Consider the following 27,374-nt stretch of genomic DNA (forward strand, 5'->3'; position numbering starts at 1 on the left):
ACCATTATGGCAAGGTAGATTAAGACAACGAACAGGGAGGATAGGAAACATATTGGTAAGTAAAACGAAAAAAGGGAAGACAAGCAGAACGGGAAAGAAACAAAAACTACAAATGCCACTGATACATAAAGGAGCAGGTAGGCCAAACTACATTCCGTGGGCCCAAATGGACAAAACCAACTTGTTAAAACTCCTTCCCCCGCTGACGGGAGGGGCAGGTAAGTGGATACATACATTTGAGAAAAACACAGCAGGTGTGCTGTTAGCTATAGGTGATGTAAAAAGTCTATTAGTTTCAGCAATCAGGGACCAAGCAGACACAATCTGGGAAAGGGCAGGGTTCCCGGGAGTAACGATGAGCTGTGACCGACACGATGGATCACCATTTAACAATGTTCGAGCACAAGTGTGGGGTGCATTGCGGCGTGCATTTCCAGACGTTCCAGATTTACATGCAGTGATGCAGTGCACGATGGAGGAGAACGAGGATCCTGAGCAATTCATTTTGCGAGTGCAAGATTTATGGAGAAGCGAAACTGGTACGGCATGGAATCAATCAACAGCTTTATTCTATTTTATCATTAAAAAGGGGTTGCCGAAAGAGGTGCAGAAGGCCTTGGACAAAATAGCTGGGATCGAAGCCAAAGGTTGGCCTGAAATTCAGAGCATAATTGTACACCACTGGAGGAGGATCAAAGAGAAGGAAAAGGAGGTCATGCAAAAAAGGCTGGCTGACGAAGCAAAATTGCTACAGACGAAATTAGTGAAGGTCGCCGCCATTACTGCCAGTGCAACAGCAGACAGAGGAAACGAAGGAGAGGAAAACGCGGGAGGAAGGCCTGTCGGGATAGCAGCGCAGTGGGTTGGAGAGGACCAAGGACAGTGGAACGGAGAGGAACAGCCATGCCAAGGATCGCAGTGGCAGAACAGGCCGGCCCAAGGAAGAGGTGGGTACCGCGGGCAAAGGGAAGGATACGGAGGAATGGGAAACAGAGGGTATGGTGGGCAAGGACCAAGGGGAGGACAACAGGGGTCGTGTTGGAATTGTGGAAGATGGGGACATTATTCACGAGATTGTAGAATGCGACCATCAGGGTATTTTCAACAGCAGCAACAACAGCCCATGAACAATGAACAGGGGTGGGGCTGCCCACACCCAGGTAGCGCTTGTGGAGCTCCAATGGGGACGGGGGGACCACAGGATCAATACTGCTATGACCCGCAAATGCAACAGAGACAGCAAGCCCCACAACAGCAGCAACAGCAGCAGCAGCCACAACAGCAAAACGCACTACAGCCCATGGCGAGACAAAACCCAGTAGGGAACATAAACAATAACCCTTTTGCAGCGGTCGCAAACGGTGCCCCTGCACCATTTCGCGGCGTAACGGTCATGGGTGATAACGTTTTTTCAATGCCAGGTCAGCAAAGATACCAAGACTAGGACAGCCCACAGGGAGCACTTGCGTGTCCAGTCCTATCCACCACACAAAGTGCAAATGAGGAATCACTGGTGGCGGCAGAGATAGGAAACAAGCATTTTATCTTTATGGTAGACTCTCGAGCAGAAAAATCATGCCTCACAGAAGGGCGGTTTCAGCTATCGGGAAGAAATCTGGAGACGCAGGGGTTCTCTGGGGCTATTTTAAAAGTTCCTTATACAAAAGATCTTGATGTAACAGTGGGGGGAAAAACAGTGCATGCACCCTTATTGTATTACGAAGACGTGCCAATCAATTTGATGGGACGAGTCTTACTCAGTAAGTTAAATATGACCATAGCCTTTACTGAAAGAGGAATAGTGTGTTCGATGCCAGGAGTATGCCCCGTACGGGCACTCTTGATAATAAGCACGATTACAAAGGAAGTTGCAGTAAGAGGGATTCCCATTGACATGGACATGTTGGTCTATGGAATACAGGTATTAGCCCGAGTAGTGCCTGAAATAACACAAAAAGAGTGGAGAATACCATCCGACTTCATATTCCCCCCAATCACACAAACAGATAAAGTGCCAGGCACAATTATGTCTATAGACATTGAGGCAGTTCACGTTTCCAGCAAACGCATTGTGGTCATAGGCCTGGACACGCAAGGACGCGAGTGGAGAAGTGTGCTATGTATAGAGCCAAACATAATGCTAAAAGATATAACTGATGAAGAATTGTTTACTGATTACGAAGGGGATGGAGAAATAATAATGGAAATAAGCATACCATGTGACATTATGATTCAATACACAGAAATACACAACCCACTCATGGCTAACATAAAGGCCCCACTGACAATATTTGAAGAAGACATGGCCAGAGTAGCACCTGAAATTTGGACTACAGGACCACACGATGTATGATTGTTGCACGAGGTAACTCCCATAAAAATTAAACTGAAACCAGGTGCCCTCCCACCCAGAGTGAAACAATACCCAATATCCAAAGAAGCAGAGGAAGGTATTAGAGAAACAGTGAATGCACTCCTAAACCAAGGTATTTTAGTGCCATCAACTTCCCCATGCAACACAGCGATTTTTCTGATTAAGAAAGCAAAAGGAGGGGCGTGGAGAATGGTCTAGGACCTCCGCCCGCTCAATGACGTCATCCAAAAAGAGTTCCCTTTAGTGCCTAACCCATAATCAATATTGTGCAGTATACCAAAAAAGGCAACTTGCTTCACTGTCATTGAACTGAAAAATGCCTTTTTTTCTGTGCCACTCGCACCAGAGTCACAGTACCTTACAGCTTTTACATTAGGAAATAACATATATGAACATCGCAGACTCCCACAGGGGTATTGCGAGAGCCCGAGCATTTTTAACAGAGTACTACGAGAAGACATTGGCAACATAGATGTAGGGAGCACCATTATACAGTAAGTAGACGATAAACTCGTCTGCAGCAAAACAGAAGAAGAGTGTAGAGAAGACTCGATAACACTGCTTAACGTATTGGCTGCCAAAGGATACAAGGTGGACAAAGGAAAGTTACAATACTGCCTTGCTGACGTTGTGTATCTTGGCCAGCAAATATCTAAAGATGGAAAAAGAATACTACCAGACAGAGCAGCAGCCATTCGACACATTATCATACCAAAAACAGTGAAGGACATGTAGAAATTTCTTGGGATATGTAACTATTGCCGAGCATGGATCCTCCATTACGCAGCATACACACGGCCAATGCTACAAGCACTGAAAGAAGCACAAAAGAACAGGGCCCCAATAAAATGGACACAGGAGACAATTGCTCAATTCTCTCGATTAAAAGACCTTATTTCAGACGCCCCCGTCCTTGCAAATCCAGATTATGAAAGGGAATTTTTCCTGTTTTCACACAGCAATGGAACATTAATGACAGCAGTATTGACACAAAAGACATTGTTAGGCCACAAACCATTAGCGTACTACAGTGGAATATTAGACCAGTAATGCAGGGACATTTCGCTTGCGAACAGGCCTTCGCTGCAGCGGCCTTCGCCATTGAGAAAAGTGCCACAATCGTAATGGGATGTTCAGTGACGCTATATGCGGAACACTCGTTATTTGCTATCTTGGAAAGATCAAAATCTACTCTCACAACACAGAGAGCCTCTGCTTATGAAATAATAATATCCAGTCCAAATGTACATGTGGTCAGATGCAAGACAGTGAACCCAGCCACCTTCATTACAGAGCCATGCACAACTGAGGATTTACAGGAACACGATTGTAGCACATATGAGGGAGAGGGAGATGACATTCCCAAAGCAAGCGAAAACGCCCTTACAGAAGGAGAAATTTATTTTATAGACGGGTCAGCATCCATAAACTCAGGTAGGAGAGAAACATGTGAGGATGGCGGTAGTGCGCATGGAAGAAGACACATACAAAGTGATTGTTCAAAAATGCCTCCCCTCATACTACACTGCACAAGCAGCCGAACTGACTGCGCTAATCAGCGCGTTACACACAGCCAAAGATTGTGCCGTGACCATATATTCAGACTCAGCTTATGTCACCACCACAGTTAACTCAGGGCGATCACGTTGGCGAAGGAGAGGGTTCAGAAGAGCAGGCGGGTCCCCTGTACAACATGCCACGTTGCTAAATGAACTAATAGAAGCTTTAGCAGAACCATCGGTAGTAGCGGTGGTTAAATGCCAAGCCCATACCCATAACACAGACGCCGTCTCATTGGGGAACGCGGCAGCCGACGCGGCAGCGAAAGAAGCCTCGTACTTCAATAAGACACTAACATCAGAGTACATTGTAAAAACAACCACAGCAGAACAACCAGCAGAAGCATACAATAACACACCCATAGCACAGTTGATAGAACTCCAGAGAAGGGCCCCACCGGAAGAGCAGGAGTTGTGGGGCAAACGAGGATGTAAGCAATCAGCCACAGATCTTATTTGGAGACAGGAAACGACAGGCAAGGTAGTGATGCCCGTATAATTATTCAAAGTAGCATTCCAACAACTGCATTTCCCAGCTCACGTTGCAAAACAACACATTGGCTCAGATATTCAAGAGGATTGGTTTGTTCCTAATCTACACGAATATTTGTCTAAATTTGTGATTGAATGTACTACATGCCAAACTTACAATTCAGGAATGACATTACGAACCCTGCGTGGCACATTGCCATGCCCTACAGGTCCATTTAGAGAACTACATATTGATTACGCCGATATGGGAGAAAGATGTAACGGAGCAAGATACCTGATTGTGGTGGTATGCCCTTTTTCACGGTGGGTGGAAGTGGGCCCCTGTCACCATCCTGATGCAAAATGTGCTACCAAGTTCCTTGTGCGAGAAGTATTCTCACGGTGGGGAATCTGTGACGTGATCCGTTCAGACAACGGCACGCACTTTGTAAATGACCTCTTCAAAGAAGTAACCTCCCTTCTGGGGGTGAAACACAAATTATGTTCGATTTATCAACCAATGGCCAATGGAGTTGTGGAGAGGATCAACGGGCTGCTCAAAAGCAATTTAATGCCAGGGGAACAAATTATTGTTAGAAATTTTGTAAGAAGGTGGAATTCACCAAGATTTCATGGTCCATACACAGTGGTGTACAGCACCCCAACTGCAGTTAAAGTTACGGGGTTAAAGTACTGGGTGCACCTCTCAGATGTGAGAAGGGCACACAGTGTTACACCTCCCCAAAATGAAACCGATTGTGTGGATGCCATCACTGGCACAGGTTGACATGATGAAAATTGCAACTTAGACAGGGAAAGCATGGGGGAAAAACAAAAGTTCTACATATTTTCTCTCTCTCTCTCTCTCTCTCTTTCTTTTCTTCTCATATAAATCGTGTTGGTTTTTCTATTTTTTCCTCATTATTTCCATGATGAAATGAAAAGGAATTGTTAAATGCCTAACTGAGTAAAGAAATGAAAAAGAATGAACAATTGCAATTATGTTTTCTTTTCATATGACGTAACGAATTTGTCTCACCCACATAGGTTCAACATGAGCCAATGCGACGAAATGGCTGAGCAAGCTGAAATGTTAGATAGAAATAGGGATGCCACTAGGGCCAGTAGATTAAATAATTTGGGATGTGTTATAAAATATGCTGCCATACTATTTGCAATAATGATGTTTTATCTTATTTGGTATAATGTTGTTTTATATGTGGCAAATGAAATGAACAAAGGGGGGAGCGGAACTGATATGACAAAACCAGTGTCTAAACTAATATTGACTGAAGCAACGGCTATTTTAAAGGACACTTATAACATTGAATTGAATAGTAAAAATATAACGTTGCCCCTTGTACAATTGCACGTAAACAAAACTGCTATTCCATTGTTGAATTATACTGGAGCCAAGGAAATAGAACTTGGATGGAATGTAAATGATGGTTACTATTGGTTAACTAATTCCAGAAATACAAGCATGCGTACACACACTGCACCAGAAACCACTACTGAATACACACATGACACCATGAACAACATAGATGAGGCATGGTCTAGAATATTCCCGCTGCAATATCCACGAGTTGGCACCCAATAAAAAAACAGAAGGAGGAGAAAAAGGGGGGTGGGAAAAATTAGATCCGATATTTATCATAACCTGGGGTTAGATGAAATAGAGGACCCCCGACACCCTGACCAATCAAACAAATGGTATTCAGACATGAGCGCCGCAGCAAAGCAAGAAAGTAATGAAAGTTGTTATGTGTGCTCACTTATTCCTCACGCAACCGCAACCGCAAAAATGTTAATCCCACAGGAAGTACACTTTTCTGAGGCCCAATGTTTGATTCATTTGATGCTGTGTAGAATAAAAAAGACATTTCAAGCACACACAGTCACTATGGAAAAATTGGAAAACGAACAAACTTGCACCAGCAGATGACAAGGGGTAATCTGCCTCCAGGAGCCATTTTTCGTTATAAAAGGGACAAGATATGCAGATGACAAGTGGCATGATGAAAAGATTGAATGCAAAGCTGAGGGGCTTCGAGGGCTGCCAGATGAAACATACGAACGGGCAAAAGAAACGTGCATCCCCATCTGGACACAGCATATCACCAAGCTGACATGGGTCACACCCCTGGAGAGACCCATAAAGATTCAAAAGGAAATATTGCACAAACTTTGCTTCCATGGAGAAGGGAAGGTGAACATGGGAACCGTGCAGCAGTGCAATAAGACTTTAATAATGCCAGTCATGAAAAAAGGCACTGCTGCATTAATGGACATATACTGGATCTGTGGAAAACAAGCTTACCTGCATCTCCCAGCATCATAGAGGGGCAATTGTGCCCTAGCCACACTTCACTCAGCACTAATGGTGATACCAGAGAGCCACGTCCGGTTTACAGCAAAGCCTTCGGCTGACACATCGACAGCAGGCCAATCGGCTGACACATCGGCAGCAGGGCAATCGGCTGAACCATCGACAGCGCCCGATGAGACAATCACAGAGCCCCAGCATACGAACTATTGTCAGAAGAAACTTTGAAAACTAAGTTGTCACGCAGCAAAAGATCCAATTATGTTTCGTCCGAATCGTCAGAACTCCTTGCTAAAATCCCACAACAGTATAAGCTTTTCTCATCTGCAGAAACATTCTTTGCATCGTTCCTAGCACCAGGCGTTCAAGCAAGGGCAAACGTGAAATACAGATAACACGCTGGGAGCTCATCCAGCTGGCCAACGACACTGAAGAAGGATTCAACATCATAGAAATAGAGCTCCGTGCACTGCGCCTGATGACGATGCAAAACAGATATGTCCTAGATCTTATCACAGCGATGGACGGTGGTGTTTGCAAAAAAATTGGGGGGGGGGGGCGTGTTGCACGTTCGTACCAACTTCCGATGCTGATAACGGGACACTGTCACATGTGATAACAGCAGTGCATAATTTAGGAGAAAGAATGAGAGCAGAAGGTGGAGTAGACAACAACACGTGGTTCGACGATCTGTTCAGCTGGATACCATCATGGGTGAACATCGCAGCAAAGATACTCATTCCCATCATAGTCTTTCTTCTCCTAATATTCTGTGTGTGCCAACTGGGACTAAAATGCTGTGAAAATAATATGCCTAATTCAGCAATGATGATGGTAACCGTGGGCCGACAGACAACGGTGGCTACCATGATAGATGCCCAAGTACAAACCGGAGAATACACCACACCCCAGTATAGGATGACTTGCATCTATAGACAGTATGGGGACGTGGTCGATAATCTACATTACACTACGATTAGAGAACCAAAAAACTTGCTGTGGTATAACGAGGTTTGGATAGATTTAGATGGGGATGGTGGGATATACTTAATGGTCTCCCCAGAAGAATACGCAAGAAGAGGTAACAGCTTAAGAAGTGTGTGCAAAGCATGGATGCCAATAAAGGGTACACCTGCTTGGGATGAGGCTGTGGCTGAAGCTGAGCGCTACCGAAGGGAGAACGGAAAGAACGAGATAAAGTAGTTTGTTACTTTAGATGTAACGAAAGGGGGGAATGTATGGGAGCGAGGGGTCCTCAGGCCCCCTCGCGTCGTACGCTCCTCAGTACAAAGCTTGGACCGGGTGCCTCTGGTAGTGGGATTGCCCCTTGCCCTTATGTAAAGTTAACCACGGTTGACTGCTGCATAGATGGGACTACTGAGCAGGACACGGGGCATCCATCTTTTGTGCCCCCTTTCGACTCCATCTTGGGTAAACAGGCCTCACTGCAATAGTACAGCAATGCTCAACTCCCCTTCCACCGCCGCAGCCAAGGACAGAGACACACACACAAGGCGCGCAGGCAGCTGGCTGGCCCCCACCCTTGCACTCCCCCTGCGAAGGAAAGCTCTGCTCTTCCATTCTCACGCTGAAGCTGGAGAAAGTTGCAACAATCAATATGCTACAGTTTTCTTCCTCTGAGATCACTGTTCGCCTGAGAACCGGCATGTGAACCAGGATGAGCTAAGCACTTTCTGCTCGATTCATCCTCATAAACGTGCAAGCCACACACCCCCATTAGAACAATTTATTGCCATCCTGACCCTGCCCCCCTGTAAGGTATTTCTTTCAAGTGCCAGACCCTCGCCTGTGCTGCAAAACCCACCCAACACACCCACTACTAACCTTAAGCATTTTTTTCTACTATATATGTTTTTACTTGTACTAATAAGTCTTGAAACCCAGAAGAGATGCGAAACATAGCCTGATTCTTTTACATGCACAATAAAGGTCAAGGCCTTCAATTAAAGCCACTAATGACCCAATTGTACTGACAATAATCATTGTGTGTGACTTATGTAGAAATGTGACAAGTAGCATAAAATGTTTTAAATAATTTGTTATTTAGTATGTAACATATTAGCTTAGGTAGTGACCACAGTGACCGGACCCTGACCTGCATGGAGCACAAGATGTTTGACGTCCGTCAGCTACTCAGCCAACCAGGAGGAAGAGATGCTACCCACACCTACAGCACCACACCGTCTGGCCAATCGGGTCCATTTAGTATTTTTTGTTAGAGTTACTTTAACTAATATAAATGTTGGCATTGATGTAAATGTGGAAGAGTGTTTTGGGTTATTTCCTAGCTGGAGAAATAAACCATCCTTTGAACTCTTGCAGCCGGGTCTCAGTGCCTCTTTCCCCGACAAGGGGTGTTGTCTGCTATTTTATTTTCTCTCTCACACGTAGTAAGACGGGGAAAGGCACCTACACTGGTAACATAGTTTAGTGAGGACAGCTTCATGAGGTACAGTGCAACTGCTCCAGACATGTATTTTCAAAATGTTAGATACCATTCCTGAAGCTGAATATTCTCTTTTGACTAGGTAAAGGGTTCAGGTTCATTGTAGCTAGTCTAAACATAGTAGCATACAATTCAGTGAATAGTAGTTAATACACTCTTTTCTGAGAGAGTAGAATGTCCTACTTTGCAAGCTTGGATAGTATTTACCTTGTGTGTGCCTGTCACACGGCAGAGACCTCCATGCCCCCTCTTTTGTTTGCTTTGTTCTTCTACTGTTTCAAGTTTTCTTTTTTGTCTTTTTTACCTTCACCATTCCGAGCCTGGCCATTTCATGTATGCTGCTATGCCCATTCTGGGGACTTTTTGTTTTTGTAACCACTCCATTTTCATTGTGCTCAGCCTACTCCCAGACATGTTCATTATCGCTGCAATTCCTGATAATACTCTTTCCCCGTTTGTCTTTGTTCATCAAGCCAATCTGTCTGCCTTTCCTGTAGTAAGCAATTCCTCTGCCTTGCAGTTATGCCTGGATGACTCTTTCCCATGCCAGCCCCATTTTTGTGCCTTGCAGTTAAGTAGTGATGCTTTTAAGAATTGTCTCCTAACACTGGGTGGCTTCATGGAAAACCATGTGGGTAAACACCAACCAGGAACACCACAAGCTTGCCTTGCTAAATGTAATTGCTTCAATGATCCTTCACTGAAATCACAGAAATAAGCATAGCCGAAAGCAGATGTTTTAGTCAAAAAAGTAAACAAAGTGAATATCTACAGAGTAAGAACACCTGTAATGTTTGAGACAAATCTTTGAAGTAGCATGAAGACAGATTTCTGGATGTACTTTGGACATGGCAGATGAGGTCCTCTCCAAGGATGTCACAACTGATGGTCAGACTCTTGCAGCTGATCTTAATACTCCTCTTACATCTAAGGCAATGGCAATGCGGTTATCATACCAACACAGACTCATTTTGGCATATCTTAATCAAAGCTGGGTAACATGGCATTGAAAGTATACAGTGTGGAGGCTAAGGATGTATTTTGGTAAGCTCCTTGAAGAAATCTTGCTCACCATATTACCATATACACTGCTCTTTAAAAAAAAGTGTTCTCCAAGATCCACATTTCTGGCTGGTGCCTTGTTTTCTTTCTACGGTTGCGAAACGAGGCTGTTTTTATGAATGGGGCCCAATTTGTATGTGATCAAGCATCCTTTATGCCTCGGGAGGCCACAGGCATATTTTCTTCCTGTGACTGAAGAGGAAGATCAACGCCTGTATTAGCACAGCTCTAGCAACCTCCCATTCACCTTCTGCCAAACAAGGTTAGTGAGCAGTTGAAACGCATCATCAAGCCATATCACACTGCGGTGAATCAGCAAAACATGTGACACATAGGAATACATTACAAGGGATTTTTATTTGATTATGTGGATCATGATAAATATTTATGGGAGTTAATGTTTTATCTGAAAGCCTATTTTGGAACCATCTAAACATAAAGGGAGGGAGCTGGCCAAATTATAGAGCCTAAAAATGGAAAATAAATCATGAATTGCAGAACCCATTTCCATACCCGCCTTAAATATGTATGGTTGGTATAGGAAGGTAAGTAAAGGTGGTGGGGGGGAAAAAGATACAAGTGAACAAACAGGGGAAGAGAGGAATGGGTAGATGTGGGGCAAAGGTGGGAGTGGAACCCCCATTTAGAACAAAATCAAAAAGGGAAAAGTGTGTGTGTTTCTCATTTTTCAGGGATTAGCAAAAATTGGCAATTCACACCCCTGACATACAACCATAGTGCATACTGGCATTCTACCTATGGTCTCAGCCTTTATTTCTGATTGAGCAGCGCCTGCGGGGTACAAAGCCCACCACACATCTTGACTGCTCAGAACACAGCCTATCAGGTACAGCGTTGAGATTGCTATTATCAATCCATCCAGAATGCAGTGCCTGGCTTACTTTTTTCTCATTCAAACCCAGTCTCCGGAATCTAGTGCCTAGCTCACTGTTGTATGGATAGAGTGTCCAGAGCACTACGATAGGGCTGCAGTGCCCAGATCACTGTCGTAGGGATTTAATGCACAGCCCATTTTGTAGCAGTCTCAGAAGGTCTGGCACCTCAGGTGTCTCAGTTCCAGCTGCCGGGATCAATTGATCTAGCTGGTGTGCCAGGTGACTCAAGGTAGCTTTCCTCAGCAGCTGAGACTCCTTGTTCGTGTGCCTGCACCCCCATCTGCTCCAAAGCACTTCTGCCATGCTGATCATTTTGCCATGCCCTTCATATGGCACTCCGTGGCACTCCATCAAGGGGCATTTGTTTCTGATTTGGGAATTGGTGTATATGTCTTCCTGATTAAGTTATGCTTCCTGACAGGTTTAGGAGGGTTTTCCATTCATATGCCAGGCTGCCATTTTGGGGCCGACAGAAAGATCTGCCCCGCCCCCCACAGGCTCGTGCTGGCCCTCACCGCCTGTCTTCTCTGTCTGATCTGTGCACTCACAACCTCTGTATGCATAAAGTCTTCTTAGTCCCGGAATGCCTCAACGAGAGTCCCATCTGGCATATGGAATCTTGCAGCCAGCCAACCACTTAAGTCCCTGACAGGGCCATATCTTCTTCCATCTGTCCTGTAAGCACCTGCAAGGGTCCCATCTGACATACAGGTCTCTAAGGAATGGTGAGGCATTTCTGGCTGTCTTTGGTTCATCTCGTTAGACTTGCTAGTGAATGAGTGCTCATCTGCAAAGGTGCCTGTTGGCAAATAGGGCCTTGTGGCTTAGGTGGTGATTAGGATTATTTACCACTAGGATGATGTTCTCCTAGTCCTCCAGGGTCTAAGTCTGAGCGTGGGTATGGATGGGAATGGGAGCTCTGAGAATCAAACACTGAACTTTCTCTAGGTAGAACCTAACTCTGGACCGTGGCGCTATGGAAGGTAAGATTTCCCTTCTATGTCCTGGGACAGGGTTATGAATTAAGAGCCATCTACTAGCCAGTACTAGACATCTTTCTAGCGCATCTTCAAAACAGGGCCTTGCTGCAATGTGTCAGGGAGGGCTGGTTGTGTCAGGGTCCCTGGTATGACAATCCCAATGCCTTTACCAATTAAGTAAGGATGCAGTTGTTTTGGTGACTTCACAACATGAAGTCTTGGAATGAAGGGCTGTTTTCAGATGAGAACAACAGTGGTTCGTGGAGGGGCTCTGTAGGAGCTAGGCTGTAACCAAGTGGAAATGGGCCATGACTGAAAGATCTTAAATAAATTGTTTGGAGCATAGCAACCTATTGGTGCAGTTTTGTCATTCTTCTTCGAAAGGACATCACAGTGGCAGCTCAGTACATTATTTGCCTATACAGCACCAGGTAAAAGTAATTGGTTCAAGTAATTGGTGGATTAAACCAGCAAACTAGCTTTACCTGGATTGTCTCATCTCTTTTCAATATTGATACAAGAGTCTGGAAATACATGGTTCTGTACACTTGAATGGGTATTTACATCTGCTTAGTCACGACTTTAGGCCTTTCCCCTAAAGGCCCACAAACTGAACACTTAAAGCTGGAAATCAGATGCTCAAGCCTTGGCAACAGATGTATTCTATTAAGTAAGAACAAACATCAAGGGTTATGATACCCTACTTGTTGCCATGCCAGAAGCACCTCAAGACCTTCCTCTTTGCTTCTGCCTTCTCTCTTCCTCGCCCCTGCTGATTTCCTGTCTGATACTGCACTGGTTACCTCGCTACCCTCTGATTCCGGACCCAGGTCCCTACACGCCCAGTTGCACACCCGCACTGCCACCAGGTAACCCTTGCAATTGGGTCTGTATCTGTAACCCTACAGTCCCTCTACCTGCACTTTTGGACATCTGCTGTCTGCACTTACCCTTGCACCTGCCACCTGCTGGCCACACTTCTTATTGTTATTGTTTTGATCCCATGTATAGCACTGCCCCCTCCCCTTTCCCCTGGCACGCCCCCACACCCCCGCACTTGCGCGATCTCTATGTCACTTGGCCTAGTAAGATCATTGTCTCTGTCCTCCCTCTGTTCCCCCTTCCTTGCCTCATCGCGCCTTGAAACACTGGTGTATAGGCGCGTTACAAATGCCATATCATATCATGCTAGAAGGTGATTTTCCAGGTCAGAAGATAGATGGCTAGGTGTGTTCTGATCTGGTCTTTCTATAATCTTGGTTTTCAGCAATTTTGAAATTGAGGAGCCATTCCATCCATCAGACGCTTACAATCATTTGCTGAAAGAAGATAACGCCTTCCAACCCCTTCGTCTCTTAGGATTCTTTACCGCTTCTGAGCTATAAGTTCTCAAGTTTTTAAGAGAGCTCCAGGGCCTTTAGGTGAAGAGCTTTACAGAGATAATAAAAAAACAGTACAAATGTGGGTGTTCATGTATACAGATAACGGTTAAGCAGAAGAAAGTGAGGGAAGATGAGCTTTAAGATGGGAATAGAAGATATGGAGCGTGGGAGAAGACCGGATGTCAGGAAGGAGGGCATTTCATAGTTGAGGGGCGAGAAGGGAAAAAGAGCAGAATTGTAAAGAGGCACAAGTTGGCTTAGGAGAAGTAAGCAGATGGTGATGATAAGAGCGAAGAGAGCAGGAAGGGGAGTAGCACTATGATAGCACAAAAACGGTAAAAAGAATGTAGAAATGGAGAGAAGAGTCAAAAGGAAGAAGGGAGATCGAGAGGAGATTAATAGGGGAGCAAGGGAGTAATTGAAATGGGAAACAAATGGCGGTGTTGAGCATGGAATGGAGGGGGCAAGGTGTGAAAAGGGACAGCCGACTGATAGGGCTGCGCAGGAGTCTAAGTGGGAAAAGATAGAGGAGAAGATGATGGGCTTAGCTGTGTGGAAAGATACAAAGGGGCAGATCGTGCATATATTAAAGAGATAGCAACGACAGTACATCAGTATTTGTATGAACGTTTTTTTCGCTTAGAGTACAGTTATTGTGTCGTCACTCGGCACACCAGCACTGCTTCCACATTTTGATAAGTTATCTCTTTTCTTTGTTTTAGATCTCAGTCTAAGCTCATTAAGGTGTACTGCTTGCAACGCATGTGACCAGTACAGCCCCTTTGGACCTTCAACCTGTACAACATTAAATCTTGTTTAGGAAGCCATTTGCCCGGTCCACAACCTGATCTTTTCAAGATGGTTTATATTGATTATGCGATTGACTGATGGGATTTTCAGCATCCTCAGGGCTTAGGATGCTATGGCATGAAAGGTCTTACATTTTGATGGCAGGCATTCTTTCTGCCATAGAATAACCTAATACCTGGCCCTTCTCCACCTGTCTGCGCTCAGAAGCCTTGAACTTACAAGCATACTCGTCTGCCTCCATGCCTGCTTTAAAAGGATGATTTTCATTGCTGGTGTAACCTTAAAATCAAGACTTAATCAAGGACACAAAGGTCAGTAGAATTCTTTAATATTATCTAACAAATGATGTCTTCCTGGGGTACACAGAGATGGTCTAAAAGCAAAGATAAATAAGTAACATCAAATACATTGATGACTGTATCTGAACTATTGATATATTGATTATGCATAGGCTTATGAGATCTCTTATGCTGTGTTATTTTTAGAAAGATAGTCGAATACTTGTTTAGCTTACTTTTCTTGTTTCGGAGAGTGACTTCTTGGGACAAAATTCCTTGTGCTTTGGAGTAGTTGGTCTCCTACACTAAAAGTGTAGCACATTGTTACACGTCATGGCTCTATTCTTGTGCTCTGCCCCAACATTTGTGGAGAGCCGTCAATGCTGTTGGCATAATAATACCCTGCATTCCTTCAATAAAATCTTAATTTTCAGGTCACACCTGTTATTAAAACTGTATGCTACAAATCGTGTCTATTTTCATCAACAACAAAAACAACTCTTGTCTATGTTTGGTCTCAAATGTCTCTGCAACAAGTACAGAACCTATACTGAGGAAACACAATCTGTTACCTGTGTGCTGGAGCTGGAGTCACTCTGAAGACGAGCATGGCTCTGGGTGCCAGAACTACAGCTTTGGGAAGACTATAATGAAAACAAAGGACAGGTTTGGTCAAAACAATATAAAAGTCCATAGATTACCAAAAACGTTCAATTCACAAAGTATATTTTGAATTAGTTAGAGATTGCATGCCAGATGAGGTTAGCCGTTTTTGAAATTCAACCACAGTAATGTTCTGAAGCCCTTAGGCAAGCTTCTTACAATACTAACAACCGCTGTTTAAACTGTCATAGCCCATTCAGTACCATATGGGCCGCATCTGTTGCTGGAGTATTGTGCGGGGCTTACTAGGGCATCATGGGGAACGCTGGTAATCTCCTTACCCCTTGGGCACTGGGGCGTTTTGCATATATTCCCAGGCAATACTATCTATAGTGACAATGTGGCATGGGCAGTATATGCAACAGAGTCATGGAGTTTACTTATTTAATGAGACATATAGTCATAGTAGGCACTGTGGAAACGATTCGGGGAAAGAGTGCTTCTGGAGCATTTTATTTTTTAAATGAATACTTTATGGGGTTCCACCTGGCCTAGGCAATGTGCGCTTCGGGAGCATAATGAGCACCAGGAAATATACAAAATGGATTGGAAAATATGTTGTGCTAAGGTACTCCACTTCGATAAGTTTAGTGGGCATCAGGGGTGGACTGGAACCTCAAGATTGTCCCTGGAAATGGTGTTACACTGTGGGAACAAGCCCAACTGCTCTAGGCAGGGTTCGGCTGTGGGGCGGGGTGGTAAAGGGGGAGAGGCGTGGTTCTTGTACAAGAACTTTTCCACAAATGTGGCTCTATTTGTGAATTGTAGAGCACATTTGCCTCTATATACAGCCATTTAAAGATCATTCTTTACTTCAAAATGTTGTGGTGGATAAGGAGAGATGGAAGGAAGGGTTTGGAGGTACATGAGAATACCCTGAAGGTCAGTTCACCCCAGACAGGCATTCTACAAACTGATCCAGATAATGTGTGCGGGTGTGTATTTGTTCTTCATGAGTCCTAAGGTCATTTGGTCACGTGATTTTGGAAATATGTGATGCTGGTACATTATGCTTACTGGGTATAATGGGCATTTTGCAAACTGGCCTCTCTTATGCTTTTTACTGGAACATTCTTCTTAACTTACTGGTGGGTAATGGACACAATGCTTTACTAAACTTATTTGTGTTTGGGGTTTCATGCCAGTTGAAGGTTTCATGAGGGAGGCATGTCAAATGAGGCAGGATTGGCTGCAAAATGTCACTTCAACCAGGGGGGCAAAACCTTCTTGTGCCATCGCTAAAATGTATGTGGAAGAAACTAGCATCACAAGATACAGTGGGCCTCATAACGAGGCTGGCGGAATGAGATTAATGGCGCTGGTAATGGTGCTGGCGCTGTTAATCCCATTCCGCCCTATTACGTGATTCCCTCGCGGGACCCGCTCTGGACGTCTGGTTTTACCCTAAAATAAAGTTAGTTTTACCAGACGTCCAGAGCAGGTCCCGCGAGGGGACCAGGGAGCTAACAACGGGCCCGTTATTAACGGGCCCGTTGTTAGCTCCCTCCCCATTCCCATTGAGCCCTATGGGGGCTCGAATGGGAATGGGGAAGGACCGGGTCCGTGTTCCCTGAAGGAGGAAATACCGGGCCCTCGAAAGTCGGAATTGCCCGGTATTTCCCCATTCAGGGAACCCGGACACGATTTTGGAGGCAGCCATGCCCTTATTAAGGGCATGGCTACCCCCAAACTTGTAATGAGGCCCAGTGACTTGTTATTTACATGGTCATTATTTTGTCATGCAAACCTTATACGTGTGGAGTACAGAACGAGGTAATGTGGCCTTCTGGGGAGATGAGGGGACCACCAATACTATGTTTAACGAAAAATAAAGTTAGTGCAGTTAACATCGGAACAATTGACCTAGCATTCGGGGGTGGCTGGGCGCATGGGGGGGAGAAGAGCCTTCCTATCAATGAAATCAGTAATTGAGGAGGCACCAGTGGTGATGGAAAAGTGGTTTAGTCTAAGCATGACTAGCCTTAGTGTGGGAATTAGTTAATGCCTTATTAACTTCCATTAGGACAAACATTAGCTTGTGTTTCACTTTAATAATAATAATAATAATAATAATAATAATAATAATAATAATAATAATAATAATAATAATAATAATAAAACTTTATTGTGATCAATCCTAAAATTTGGATTTTACACAACATTCAATTCTTAATATACAAAGTCATATGAGAACAGAATTATACGAAAAGTGCATTTAAAGTTTCACTTTATTTTTTTCCTTTATTGAGTCATCATAGCCTTAGACTATGCTCTTCGCAGCTTAATTAACCATTACAATCGCACCAAGAACTTTAGGAAACATTTCAACATTGTAATCAAGTCAGACTCACTCTATACTTCTTGACAACATGGGAGGGGGGGCCCTAATTCTGAAACAAACAAGGGGAAACACTACATTGACAGTTCCACGTACAATTTTCAATAAGTTCCCATGTCTGTCTCAAGTGTGCATGCCACCTGTTGCAGCAATGATGGCTTTGACAATTCACTTAGCCACAACTCTAAGCTTAATCTATGTGGTTTCCATTTGAGGAGTGGTATTGTTTTAGCCATCATCACAGCCCTTATTGACAAGATCCATCATTTGTACTTAGACCTTTGGGAGTTTCCATGTCATTTAACAATGCCATCTCACCCCCAGCTGAGTATATGGGCTGTATTCTGTACTTCTGACCAATTAGCTTCCACCAATATTCTATTATTTGGCAGGAAAAAAGCATGTGAGTTAAAGTTGCATTAGCTTCCCCTCATTTCTAGCAAGTTGTATCAGGAGACACACCTCTCTGATGCATGCGCACATGGGACAGCTATGCATGCAGGCCAATTCGCTGCTCAGTCTGTACAATTTCCAAGCTGAGACCTGCCTCCTGAATTCTTCTCAGGTGTCTCAGCCAGTCCTCCTCCGTAAATTCTGATTGCAATTTCATTCTGGTCTTATCCAAGCATTTCCAATCCGGGCATATGATGGTTTTGTATATGCTTGAGGCTGTGACACTGCTCTCTGGATCAGGCTGCATAGATTTTAACAACTGCACAAAGGGCTCTGCCTGAATGGATAGCTCTAGGACATAAGGTTGTAGTTTGTTTTGTGCAAGCCTACACTACACTCCCATATTCCAAATTTGGTGTGTAGTTCCTAGACGGAAAGTGCTTTGTTTGTATCCATCAGGTGGCCCAGCGCTATAAGGCCACCTTTTGACAATGTTTATATACATTTGGAAGGCCTGGAAGGCTGAGCAGTGAATTTTTGTAGATCAGTGAAGTTAGCAAGAAGCTGAAGTGCATATAAAGCTTCATGCTGATCTGGTGAAACAGCAATCTCCTACACACCATCAGCATTTTCGGGTTTGTTCTGGCCCTCCTTCTTGGGCTATGTAACATTTCTGGCAGGGATGTGTTGCTTCTTGAGGTTCTTTCAATGGAAAACCATCTAATCTCAGCATGTGCATTCTCCTTGAACCAGTGTCTTATGTTAACTACAATAAAGCGCTGTGGTATTTTTTTTTTCGATGGGAGTGGTCTAAACTTTTTTATGTACCCATGTGATTTCCTTGCAGCCAATTTTTGCCAAAGCCTGGTCTCCCAGATCTACCTTTGCTATACAGGGAAACACTTTGCTGGACTCAATCAACCCCCAACCCCACACCTTCTCTGATGCAGGGGCTACCCATGCACTCTCAGAGGCATGCCGCCCTATTCCCCACCCAACTCCCTCCTGTAATACGGAACACGCACGTGCGACCCCATCTCTCACATCTGCCCCACTCCTTGGGGTCCTGAGACTCTGCGTCCTCTCGCTACCCTGCTCCCACCTTTTGCCATACTTTCCCCAACACTGAACTTTCAGGTCTGTGCCTTTATATAGAAAAGCTGTGCATCAGGTGGGGAGCATCAGGCTGAGAATGAAGAGGATTGGTTGTTGAGGAGTTGGTGGGAAGGGCCAGATTATAGTTATGGATGTAGGGTGAAATAAAGTTATTTCTTTATATTCGTTCACTAAAGCCTTTTTAGAGTAACAAAGTAGTCCTATTCCAAGATGGTGTAGGTTCCACTAAGGAGTGATTGGCTGGAGGTCAGATGGAGGTAAGTTGGAACCTCCACCAGTGTTCTAAATGGCCTTTCATCCTTGAAAACTAATAAGGAAGGTCTTCACAAGTGATTCCTATGTGACTGTTGGCTGTGTTGGGCTGTGGTGCTGCCGGCTTCTTTCTCATGGTCTTCGCTTCAGCGACTGCGACCGTGCCTGCGAGATTGCTATTGGACCATATGAGCGTTTTGGCTCCACCTACACCCGCCCATTTTCTCCCGGCAATCCTTCAACTACCTCGTGAACGCGCTTCAGCACGCGCTTCACAAGTGATTCCTAAGTGACTGTTGGCTGTGTTGGGCTGTGGTGCTGCCGCCTTCTTTCTCATGATTTTCGCTTCAGCGACTGCGACCGTGCCTGCGCGATTGCTATTGGACCATATGGTACGCCGGACCACCCCTACCTGTGACGAACTTTCACAATGAATTTTTGAACTTTTGGAACTTTTCGTCTGTGTGCCGCTTACGGCTAATTTATTTGTATTTCGGTTTTAGAGTGTTTTGGCTCCACCTACACCCGCCCATTTTCTCCCGGCAATCCTTCAACTACCTCGTGAACGCGCTTCAGCGCGCGCTTCACAAGTGATTCCTAAGTGGCTGTTAGCTGTGCAGCGTGTAGTGGGCATTGCCTCTACGCTTGATTTTTAATCTGCGTACCTTGTGTTTTTTAACTTTACTACCTTTTTAACCAATAATAGATTTCTATTTTTCTATTGTGTACGAATATAATTGTCTAATAGTTGGGATATAAATGCGACGTCGTGTTTACTTCCTGAGATCAAACATGTCGGATTTGGCCCCGTCCTCTCCACCTCCAGTAAATCAGAAACGTAAGCAAATGGGAAGTACTCCACGGCCACGCTCTTCCTCGCGCCCACGTAGTTCTAAAATTGATAGAACTAAGCCGAAGGTTGTTTCCTGTGATATTCAACAGATGTTTTGCCCTTTACCCAAAGACGTACAGGTACCTAATAGCATTTTGTCCTCTAATTGTGTTAGTACTAATAATTTTATCCCTTCGACAACTTATAACCCATTATGTTTTGTCTCTGATGTTAAAATGTTAAAAGGTAGTGAGATATCATTTCTACCGAAAAGAAGCCCCTGGTTATTAGCCACCAAGTCAGCTCCTTCTATTAACCTAGATATAACTTCTTGTGCTAATAATAACCCACCACTTTCACAATTGACTGTGAAAACGCCTCAGGCTCAGAACCTGGGCTTCTCTAGTAAACTCACTACTGGATTAGGCTCAGTCTCATCTGTACCTTTACCTATTTCAAGTGTGCTACCTGAATCGGATACATCAACTAAACCTACTGTTGTATCTTTACATGATAGCTCTATGAGGGACCAAGTCGTTATCGAATTACACTCTAACTCACCCTTCAATGAGGATAATTTGGAATCTGACATTAACTATGAATTACCCGAAGTTTCTCTCATCTATTCGGATGATGAGAAATCAAGGTCAGTTTCCTCTTATACAGCTCCTACTCCGCGGAGGCCTCAAATCACCGCTATTCTTGATGTTCAACCTGACCCTCTCCCTCTTTCCCAGCTACCCTCCTCCACTGTATCACTTTCTTCTTCAATATTAGTTGAAACCACCCTGCATGCGATGAATTTAGCAATATCTTCCTTATTTAAACTATATGAAACTCTAAATGACAAACTCCAAAAACAAGATAAACAACTTATGAAGCTAACCAGATGGCAATCTCGGTTACTTTTACAACGCCAAAAAACAAACATAGGACCTACTCCTAACCTGTCTGAAAAAGTACAGTCTCCTACTGTAACCCTGGCGCCTTTGGGCGTTTCAGGCGTCCCCTTTTTTCCGCAAATAATACAGGAAATCTGCTCCCCCGCTAAGACTGCTGTTCCTGAATGCCCGTTATCAACTTCTGGTCCAGCAAACAACATTGGAGCCAACCTTCAGCCTCTTAGAGAACCATTTACAATTTTTTCGGATCCATTCCAACCCAAACCTATTGAGGCTTTTGATAAGAAGCCCATGGGGAAAAAAACGAAAAACCGCTCCAAACAACACATCCCCTCATCTATTGCAAAATCCTTTTTTAAGGGGCTGAAGTTACCTACAAAACAAAATGCAAAACAAAATAATAAAATCATTACGGCGGCTAAAGCAGTTCAAAATAAATATGCCAAACTTACTGCTGAAAATAAATCAAAAGAGCTCTCTGCTGAGAAAGAACTGGCAGAATATTCTCCCTTAAATAATATTGTGGCATTGATAGAGAATAAGCCCAAGATTCTACCTAACTCACAGAGTCAAATTAATACTGTACAAACAAAAGTATTAGAGGCTACTGAACTGTATATAAAATGAGCTGAGCTACGCAAAGATATAGATCTCTATTTGAATACTAAATCTACCAACCCGCCTCCCATCGAAATGAACACCACTGATGTTAATAACTTGAAAGATGGTTCTATTATGTTACCACAAAAAGCTATGTTACCCCAACTGTTTCACCCATTCATTACGAAGACAGCACCTCAAGATTTGCCCCCTCCACTTATGATGTCTGAAAATAAATCAGGCCCTTGTAATCTTCCACCAAAGACAGTACCTCAAGATTCGTCCCCTCCACTTATGATGTCTGAGAATAAATCAGGCCTCTGTAATTTTACAACGATGCCCCCCACTTTGGATTATATTATATCCTCAACTATAGAGCAATATATGCTGAAACACCTACCAGCTGAGAATAGAAGTGTTGCCCTATGTAATGAAAGACCAACAAAGCAGCATTTATCTACTACTATTCCCAATGAAAAACAAATGCAGACTTCTGTCTTTAACTGCGCCCGTTATTAATACTGATAAAAAACAGTCTGGCCAGAAAAAACCGGATACAAAAAGTAATCTTCACTCACTAGTAATTAAATGCAGATCTACACCGTTCCCAGCCTATGATTTAAATCGTTCTTGTGTATTGGCTATCTTTAGTGATATTTATGCTCTTGAGGATATCAACTCAAGTGACATCGAACAAGTGGAATTTCCATCAAGTCATGATCTTTCTACAGCACGAATCTGGATGCGCTCAAGAGTAGTGCTAAACACCATATGGGCCGCCCGATCCACGCTGTGGGACATGGGTTTTGAACTCTTGATTGATAATATAAGAGACACGTCAAAGATCGTCCTGTATGTTAATGAACAACAATTAATTAGAGAATCTTCTAAAATGAATTTTAATGCCCAACAGATTAAGCAGCCCTGCAAATGCCAATGTTCCACTTCTCAAAGATAAACCAACTTCCTGCAAACAGATCTCGTTTCTGAGTCGGAATACTAGAGGTTTTCGCCATCTTTTTTCTACATCCTCTACTAAACTTAGAAAATATGATATTATCCTGCTACAGGAAACATGGCTTCTGCATTGTCTGTCTTGGGATGGCTATCATTCTATTTTAAATCCCGCAATTTCCGCTTTGAAAGGTCGACCCATGTCAGGGTTACTGTTTCTGATGAAAACCTCTCTGACTATGTCGATCATATCATATGAAGCTCCGACTCCATATATTCAATTTGTGCAATTAACCATCGCAGAAGTTCATTATTTCATAATTAATACATATTGGAATCCTGCAGCCTTTTCAATGGATTCATATTTGAGAGCTTTAGAAAACATATGGGAGAAAATATATCGACATCCCAAGCAGTGCCATGTTATCTTAGCAGGAGATTTGAATTTGCATTGTTTAAATAAACCAAAAACATCTTTGGATGATCGTTTGCGGTGTTGGAATATGTTTATTCAATCGAAAGATATGCTTATGGTGAATGGGTCCTTTCCAGAAGACGGTCCCCCTCACCATACTTGGAAAAGAGGTAATTCTATGGCAATCATTGATTTTATATATGTTAGCCATGACTTATTCAATCGATTAAAAGGGTTCGAGGTCCTGGTAACCTCTCACAGTGACCACAACATGTTGAACCTAAACTGGCTATATAGTGATGAGATTATCTATTCCCTCAAGTATATCACTATGAAGGGTACATTTGAGGCTAACTCTGCTCGGAACCGACTACGGTGGTCTAGACCTAAGCTACTGCATTTTACGGAGTTACTTAAAACCTCTTGTATGATCTCCCGAAATCAAAATAATGGTGATTGTGACTATTCAAAACGAATACACCAGTTTGCTACAACACAAAAGCTACCGAGATCTTCAACTGCTCTACATTGTTTTGATATAAACATGCAGATGGGAAAAACTCTATTTAGGAAAAAAAAAACTGGCTATGTCGTTACCCGTTGACCAGCGGTGGGCTGCGTGTAAAATTATTAAGACTCAATATAGGAACTGGAGAAGATCTTATCGATCGACTCTGTTCCAGAAAGATGGTGAATTAATGTTGGCTAAAGTTCTAACAAAAAATTCTGCAGGGTGTTGGTCCCTAATAACTGGAACCTATAAAACCTCACAGTGTCAAATGAAGATTAATGATGTTGCTCCTGCAGCATGGCGAGCCCACTTTTCCCGTCTTTACGCGCCACCACCGTCTGCCAAATATATACCACCTGTTAATCTAGAGGGCCCCTTTTCGATTGCTTTTACTATTGATGACATCCTTTATTACATCCAGAAGGCCAGTAGATTGCGTGCCCCTAGCCCGGATGGGCTCTCTAATGCTATGTTGAAACAGTTTCCGGACCTATGGGCACCGATCCTATTTGAAATCGTCTCGCAAATTATAACCACTCAAAAGATCCCTAGCTCATGGTGTACTTCACTGATTGTCCATATTTACAAAAAGGGCGATAGACATGATCCTGCCAATTATAGGCCTATCGCCCTGCTGGACGTCCCGGGCAAAATATTTGCCTCCTTAATTCTAAGAGACCTTAATCAATGGATCAAATCATCAAATATGCGAGATAGGTTCCAAACAGGCTTTGTTGCAGGTAAGGGAACGGCCATTAATATTGTTACCTTAACATCAATTAAAGCCCTCTGCCATCAACAAAAGCAGCCCCTTTATATATCCTTTGTGGACTTTAAGGAGGCTTTTGATTCTATAGATCGCAATTTGATGCTACATAAATTGTTATCAATGGGTTGCCCGCAATCATTGATCAAACTCATTGCTCTTTTGCATGAAAATACGTCAGTTTGTATTCGCTTAACCCTTGATGGTTTATTGACACCTCCCCTCCTAACATTCCGAGGACTGAAGCAAGGGTGCATTCTGGCGGCTACAATATTCAACCTATTTATCCTAGACATGGGTGATAAATTTAAGAACATTAACTCCGATGCTCCCAATCTAGGCTCTGAGCAGATACCCTGGATTTTTTACGCAGATGATCTCATCTTGCTTTCAAAAACTCCAGCTGGATTGCAAAGGTTGATCAATGGGTTGACTGAGTATACTGTAGAAAATTCCATGACCATCAATCTAACTAAAACCCAAATTATGATGTGTCATAATTTCAAAATGACCAAACATTCTCAATTCAATTGGTCTATTAATTGTGACCCAATTTTGATTACATCATCATACCGATATTTGGGCACGATGATTGGTTGCAACGAAAATGATAAAGTGTTCCAACTGGATCTTGAATCAAAGCTAAATGCTCTGATTTCTCAATCTAAGGTTATACTATATAAATTTGGAAAATTTACATGTAATCATATATTAGCACTTTATACTATGAAGGTTAAACCTATCATTACATACGGATCTGAATCTGCCCCGATGCTACCACGATCTTTTTGGGACAAAATGGAAGGCAGATATTGGCGCTCACTTTTTAATCTCCCTACATGTGTCTCTATTGCCATTCTCAGATTCGAACTAGGGTTACTGTCTTTATTTAGTGCTGTTGAGTGGAAACTGATAGCTTTTTTGAGAAAGTGCATAATATCTTTGCAACATACGGACATCTCTTATATTTTGGGACAATATCTAACATCCTCTGATCATCGGTACCCAAAGAAATGGATTAATACCGCATTAAATATTCTCATTGATGCTGATATTTCCCTTGATACTTTGATCCATAATCCAAACCGAGCTAAAATAAAATTGTACCAAAAAGATTGGATATATACTCTGGACAAATGCTATCATCTTAAAGATTGGAATATAGCTCAGTTTGGCCAAAAGAGGTTCAGAGCCACTGAATTATATATTATCAAATATCCATCTCCTAAATTTAGAGACGATTATATGCGCTTTCGCCTTAATCTTTGGCATACCAAAGATATATTAGTCAGACGGAAATTATTAGACATCAATGAGAATGTTTGCCGATTTTGCAAAGACTGTACCTCTATCGAAATACTGAAGCATGTCATCGCTTTTTGTCCAGCATTGTCTACTATGCGCTGTAAATACTTCTTGAATTGTTTTAAAGAGCAGACCATTACTGACCCTGAGGAATTATGGCTAAAAATGTTTGGTGCAAGACGAATGACAATCAGACTAGCAACAACTGGCTTTTTAAATGAATTGTTCTAAAAAACAATGGACCAGATAGTTATTAATGCACAGTTGTTCCTTTTATTATTGCCTGTGATGAATGTTTGAAATTTTGTAAAAAAGTGTAATTCAAATGTATTTTTAAAAAATGTTTTATGTGTTTATTGAAAGGTTGTTTAACACAGCCATACAATAAAATAAAATATATAATAAGGAAGGTCACAGCTTTGTTTGCTCCAGAGGAAAAGATGTCCCGGGGACATTAGAAGGATTATTTCAACCAATTAATCAGTGATAAGTGATCTTTTAATGACAAGCAGAGCAGTGGATGCAGCAATACGTGTTTTCCAGGTTAAAGTGTACGAAGTAGAGAAGGAAAACATAACCTTTATTGAAGAACTATTCAAGTGTAAATAAGTTACAGTTTTTATTTTCTTAAGACTACTGAATGGAAAGCAAGTTGTGAAAATAACTTTGAAGCAAAAACCTGTGAATTATAAGTAACGTTACAAGCTGTACGGAGTGCCAAATTTGTTCAACTCTGCACGCAGCCGAGTCGTTAATAACCTATGGAGTTTGCGGGCCGAGCTAGAGGAAAGGACCCTGCAGCATAGGCGTGTGCATTAGGTCACAGAAGGAGTTTGCGACGTGGCTTCACATCTGAGTGCTGTGAAGGCTTCTTGGAGTAATACACAGACAACAGATCCAAAGTTCAAAGTAAACACTTTTATTAACTTAAATGTCAGGATGGAAAACGCCTATCTTGCCCTATGCTATGGTGGGATTTCCCTACAAAACCAAAACTAAGAAAAGTCAAAGTCTGTAAGTTCAACTCAGGAATCTGTGTCCAAAACCTATACTTGCCATCACAACTTATATCATACAACGTGTAGCGATGTCAACAATCAACAAAGATAGTGTTCAGCATAAACCTGTGAGCTTTGCCCAGCTCACAGCTTTCTTTCATCTCCCTTCATAAAGTATAAAGCAGTTCTAACAAAAGTAGCAGGGTTGCCTTAAGTACCAAAATAAAATAGGAGCACCCAGGACTTGGGGTTCCCTTCCCCAAGTTCCAAAACACAGTTCAAAACTCAAAATATCCTGAGGCTCCTTCCTCAAGGCAATAGATAGTTCAAAACCTCAGGGCTCTCTTCCCCAAGACATACGTTCAATGATGTACGCCACACTTGCACCCTCTGCATATGGCTAGTCTTTGCACAAAAGAAATGCCTTGGTTGAAAATGGCAGTTCGTTTTAATAAACTGTTTAAAGTTCGCCTCCAAAGTTCCATTAATTTTAAATTATAGTACATAGTGGATTGTCAGGCTTTATTAAAGTTCTATTCATTCTTAGAGTTGTAGTTTCAATGTAGATGAACGGTGAACGCTGCTTGCAATTTAAGTTTCATTCACTCAGTGCGTTATTCAAAATGTGGAAATATATTTGTTAAGCTTTATTTTCAGTTTGGCATTCAATAATGTTTGAAGGTTTCCGTGTAAATCACTGTTGTTATTTTCAATTCACTTT

The 27,374-nt window shown here is 42.9% G+C and overlaps 1 protein-coding gene across 2 annotated transcripts in view; it reads right to left on the bottom strand.

The window, feature by feature from the left end:
• SGSM1 (small G protein signaling modulator 1) overlaps positions 1–27,374 on the bottom strand; it is a 1,887,833-nt gene that overhangs the window by 357,350 nt on the left and 1,503,109 nt on the right. For both annotated transcript variants that reach the window (XM_069619387.1, XM_069619388.1), the window contains exon 18: positions 15,181–15,252. In XM_069619387.1, the coding sequence (XP_069475488.1) occupies positions 15,181–15,252 (72 nt within the window). The remainder of the gene's footprint in view (positions 1–15,180; positions 15,253–27,374) is intronic.

The sequence above is a fragment of the Ambystoma mexicanum genome, chromosome 10 (genome assembly GCF_040938575.1).
Source record: "Ambystoma mexicanum isolate Mex_15411 chromosome 10, UKY_AmexF1_1, whole genome shotgun sequence".
Taxonomy (NCBI): domain Eukaryota; kingdom Metazoa; phylum Chordata; class Amphibia; order Caudata; family Ambystomatidae; genus Ambystoma; species Ambystoma mexicanum.